The sequence below is a fragment of the Coffea arabica genome, chromosome 10e (genome assembly GCF_036785885.1).
Source record: "Coffea arabica cultivar ET-39 chromosome 10e, Coffea Arabica ET-39 HiFi, whole genome shotgun sequence".
Lineage (NCBI taxonomy): Eukaryota > Viridiplantae > Streptophyta > Magnoliopsida > Gentianales > Rubiaceae > Coffea > Coffea arabica.
In genome coordinates this window covers 37,064,468-37,070,038 of record NC_092328.1, presented here as the reverse complement: position 1 = coordinate 37,070,038, position 5,571 = coordinate 37,064,468, and the positions used below count along the sequence as shown (strand labels likewise).

Genomic DNA, 5,571 nt, shown 5'->3' with positions numbered 1-5,571 from the left:
GCTGTAGCTACTTAGGTTTCGGCTTGTATATTCGCATTTTCATTGGTTACCCCTTCGGTTCCTTGTACTCGTCCTCGTCCTCGTCCTCTACCCCCACCACGAGTCTCCATTTAATTGATTTATAACTTCTATAATTGGGACAAAATATGGTACGAGATCAAAGCGTTGAAAAGTTATAAAATGAACGAAATAATCAAAAGATCAAAACATATACATATATATACAATTCACGCCAAAAATATACGCATATCAGTTCACATAGCAGCTAATATCCAGCCAGTACAAAACATGTGCGTTCATGAGCACACCAGCTCCAAAAAAATGCATAAAATAACTCAGAATAACGGCTCTACCGAACATCCCCTACAGAGCCTATAGAGTCTATCGCATCCATCGACCCCGCTCCGCCAGCCCTAGGTAGTGCCTTGGCAGCCATATCTAAGAGAACCTCACATTCTAGCGTAAAACCCCCGGGTTCTCTCTCTTATTTGCCCCTTCAAAGCGAAGAGGTGGCGGTGGGTCTCCTCAAGCTGACGACCAAGGGTATGCGTCCGCTCCTCCTCAACTCGTAACCCCGTCTCGAGGTTACGCAGGCGCATGGCCTGTGCATGACTCACCGCTCTGGCCTCATCCAACTGTGCCCTCAAAGTGTCGACCGTGCTGCCTAGGTGACGACGCTCGTCATCTATAGCCATAACCACCTCGTCAGGGTATCCTTACGTATGTCGACACTCACACGATGGACTCATCTGGCCGAAGGAAGAATATAGCCTATAGGGATCCCCGACTCTCCTCTGGTATCTGAGTACTCGTCGGCGTACCACCCGGTTCACCGGCCCGCCTACACTCTTAACTCGTACTCCGGCACCGCTAGGTCCACCGTCCTCCATACCTACACAACAAAATATCACTTAATCAGTTCTCCGGCATTTCATCTTAATAGATACGATTCAACTTAGAGACAATCGAATACTTATATGTTCTATAACACATTTTTCAACTGCCAAAGTCCTCTAACCTAGGCGCTTTGATACCACCTGTGACGCCCCCACCTCTCCCAAGGGCGAACCCGAGCGTATCGGCGGGACGCCTGCCTAGTTCGCACCAGTACTCAATACTTAAAATGCGAAAATAGATTTCACGCTAAAAGAAAGTTCTATTTACTCTATTACAGCTTCAAAAGTTGCATAAACTAGTACATCAAATCATACATACTACGAGTACCAGAAAGTAAACCCTAGAAAAGCTGATAACTACAACCACCACGACAACTATATACATCTTACTAGTCAACTTATATCAAGTACAAATTCAACTATTCTATAGCTAAAAGTCTAAACACCTTCCCAAGCGATCCCCGCGTTGGCCCCCTACTAAGGAAAACAAATGGAATGGGGCAAGCTATATGCTTAGTGAGTAATCCGGGGTAAAATGTAAACTCACATCCAAATAAACAAGTAAATTAGGATATTTCACATCAATAACAGAAAGGCAACATCACAATGGTAGGATACGGGTGGCTCCAAAACAGTTCAATTGCCCGAGGTTGAATGCCTGTTGACACATCGTCAATCAAAGTACTCATGGTCCGTAAACTCCACTTACTTTCCCCGTTCACCTTATCAACCCCCACAGGCCGGTCAACAGCACACAGCAGCTCGAGTGAAACAAAATCACTTAGCTTTAATCAAAGCTTTAACAAAGAACGAAATCCCAAGGTTAGCATGGAACTAACTTCGACCAAGCCCTGACTGGCTCGAATAGTTCGTCTACCCTTGAAACCGACATGGAACCAAGCCCTGAGATATCCAATCTCTCAATAGATGATATCGCTTAACAAACTACACAGGTACTTACCCCAACAGCACACAGCAAAAAGGGATTCAACTTAAGTCATGTAATCACCCCCATCAACACACAGCAAAAGGGTGATACTCAACATAAGACATGTATTCTCACATATGAAATCAAAACAAAGGATGGGCTTAGGTCGAGTGAGATAAAGTACACCCTCGCCTAAGTACCCATTTAACATATACAAAGCACTTTGATAATTTCACGTCAATAAACAACCCAATTACTCACTCAAAAGAGTTAGCACGCAAATCAAGTTACTTCATTAGGGTCAATCGACTCCGTCCGGTTCGTCACTGCCTGTGACAGAAGATTATACTCAACTATCAGTCAATCAACCATCATAAATGAAAATAAGGACTAAAACGATCAAAATGGCAAAAATGGTAAAGAAATATATGCGCGCGTGCGCGGAATTGAAAAAGGTATAAAAATAGGTTACACGGTTTTGACCATAACCAAAGCTGTGGTTATCGGATCAAGGTGTACTAGATAGCGTCACGAGGTTAAGACAAAAGGTTACAACTTTCGTGAAGACAACTCGACCCAGTTTTCACTGGATCCAGGTCAAATTTGCAAAATACAGAACTAGAACTCCAAAGGCTAGTTTATTCCTCTAGTGAAAATTTGGGCGGCATGCCCCTTGTGTTTACCTATTTTTCAGCCATTTATGGCTTCATTCTTTTCCTCAATCAGTCCCAAAATCACACACAAAATAATCTCATTTCAATAGCCATTCAATAGGCTCAACATTATACTATTACAAAACCATGCTATAGAAATGACCGGAAATAAGGGTTAAAGCAAAACGTAAAAAGACAGGTTCGATGTCTCTTAGCGTAACGATCACAACTAAAGTTACGCTTATCAGATTGGGGTGAAATTTATACCATTTCGAAGCTAAGATAAAGGGTTACAACTTTGATGAAGACCACTCAGTTCAGTTCATAGTGTATTCAATTCAAAATTTCAAATTCCAGAACCAGAATCTCACAATCTGGCTAGTTAACTGCACCATGCGTAAATGACAATAACTCAAGCAACTGAAGTCCGATTGAGGCGATTTCAGGGGCGTTGGAAAGCTAAGACATAACACTACAACTTCTGTGTTTTGGCCAGAGGCTAATTTAGTACGGATCAGGGTGAACCGACGCAGTCAGATTGGTGAAATGTCAACACTGTCAATCGAGCTCTACCTATGGCAGTCAGGGGTATTTTTGTCTTTTCACATGTTACAGTACTCGTATTGGGCTGAAATTTTACAGCAAGCTATAAAACATCATTCCCTACAACCTTTATGTTTTATGCTAAGCCAAATTCGGCCTCCATCATGGTCGAACAGATCCGGACAGAACAGGGCAGTGAAGAGTTTTATTTCTGGAATTTAAGGAGTTCAAGGTATAATTTCACCTTTCTAGCTTAAACTGTGACAGCCCGACCTTCCCCTAAGGCGTACCAAAGGGGTTAGCGGACTGCCTGCCCAAATCTTGCCAGGACTACTAAGACAGTTATGCACAATCTAAAACGTTCCGGAATAAAATAGCGCGCTTACACGATTCAAAATCGCAAAACGGAAAAAAAGAAAAAAAATTAGAACCGTAAATGAATTGTTACTACCACGTGGTTAGCAGCCCCACAAAATTCACATGCCACTCTAGGTCCTGATGTCGGACCTCCTCGTGAGGTACCCCTTTGGGTTTCTCTCCCTACCTGACTTTTCTCAACATTTCCTTGATTTGGGATCCCTGTGGATCGTGGACCACTTATTCCTCGACTCATCTTAGATGGTGGCTCGCTTCTCGAGCTTTGTCTATCAATATAACTACTTGTATCCGGTTGTCACCTTTTCTTATCATGAAAAGCCTTTACTTGATTCTTAGTACTTTCAATCCTTTGTGCCTTTTCAATAGCTTGACTATATGTCTCCAATTGAGCAACTGCCAGTGCCTCTTGAAACTCCACATTCAAACCCTGGATAAACCGACGAATTCTCCTTTGGTCTGTCAGCACTGACTCTGGAGCAAAATGAAAGAGTTTAGTAAATTGCGTCGCGTACTCCGCCACACTCATAATCCCTTGACGTAGGCGTATAAACTCATCCTCTCGCCTTTCTAGAACAAGTGGCCTTAGGTACTTGTAATTAAACTCACGAGTGAAATTAACCCATGTCCATGGGGTTTGTTCTCTATCCCACTTGGCTCGAATCACATTCCACCAGGCACGAGCCGTTCCCTCATATTGAAAAACGGCGAAAGCTATCTGCCGTTCCTTCGGGTATCCTAACGCAGCAAAAATGTCTAACATTCGCTCCAACCGACTCTCCGCTATATCAGGGTCAGGTCCATCTAAAAATTTTGGCGGTAGAAACTTCTGAAACCGTTCTAAGGCACGCTCCTCTCCCTCATGATTTCCAGCATGCTGTACTTGGCTTTGACCCTGTTGGTTGACCATTCGTTCTAATAAATCAGCCATTCGCTGTATGGCTGTAGTTACCTGGGTTTTGGCTTGTATGTGACGCCCCGAAAAGAATGAGTGCGAGAACCCGAAAATTTTCTAAGTTTCTAGGGTTTATTTTATTGTTCGCCCGGCTTTTCGACATTTTCTTTGTTAGAAAATTCTCCAGATAATTTTATTGAGTAAATATAGTTTTTAGATGATTTTTCTAGTATCAGTTAGTTTTGGAGAAATTAAGAACATATACCGGACGTGGGACTCGCTAGTGCGAAAAGTTTGAAAAAATTCGGCCAGTTAGGTTAAGTTTTGGATAACGGATTTATTTTATCAGGTGCTAAGAGATACTTAGAGGTTGTTATATGGATGAGAGTGGAGAGACAAAAGGATAATTATAAGCCAAAAGAGATGCTAGGTGTCGCATTTTCATTGGACCTTGGTTTTGACCACTATTCACCAACTTTACTAAATACCAAAAATTGATCAAAATGAGCTTCATTTTCCCTTGCTCTTGGCCAGCCATGGAGGAGAGAAAGAGAGGGAGAGTTTCTTCAATTTTCCTTCATTTCTAGCTTGAATCTTGCAAACCTACCGATTAAATTCCAAATTTCTCCACAAAAGTGAGTTGCTAAGCTAGTTTAAGGTGTTGAGTGGAGCCATTTGTGAAGAACAAGCTCTAGTTGTCTTGTTTTTTGGAGTTGCAAAGGTGAGGTGTTAAATATCTTCCCTCTCATGCTAATAATGATCAATTAAGGATTTCTAATGGTAGAGCATGTCATTTTATGGATGATTTCATGACCTATGGGTGAGATTGATGGATTTTTCTTTTGTGCATGAATTTTTCTGATTTCTTATGATTGTTATGGTGTGTGTAGACACCAAATTTTGAATAATTTTTATGTGGCATCTGTTTCATGATTTTCATTTTAGATTGCTTGCATTCGTTGTTTAGTTTTAGTTTTAATTTTTGGTTTTAGCTTTTAAGTTTAAAGTTAGCGTAGAGTTTTTAGAAAAAAAAGAAAAAGAAGGCATCAAAAATATGTTTTAGTCATTTTGTTTTTATTCAAAGCTTTCTTGAAAGAGAAATGAAAATGAAAAATCACAAAAAAGGAGAAAAGAAAATTAAAGAAAAAGGAAAAAATAGGCTTTAGTTGGATTGGAAAAATGAAAAAAAAGAGAAAAAGGAAAAAGGAAAATTTGTTCACAAAAATATGTTTATTTCTTTAAATTCAATCTTTGGGCACTTTAGTTATTTTTATTAAGTTA

General features: G+C 40.8%; 1 protein-coding gene across 1 annotated transcript; it reads right to left on the bottom strand.

Moving 5' to 3' along the window:
• Window positions 1-3,693: 3,693 nt before the first annotated feature.
• On the bottom strand, window positions 3,694-4,326 carry LOC113687287 (uncharacterized). Its single transcript, XM_027204931.1, has one exon. It carries the CDS (start codon window positions 4,324-4,326, stop codon window positions 3,694-3,696), a length of 633 nt encoding a protein of 210 aa, XP_027060732.1.
• Window positions 4,327-5,571: the final 1,245 nt, after the last annotated feature.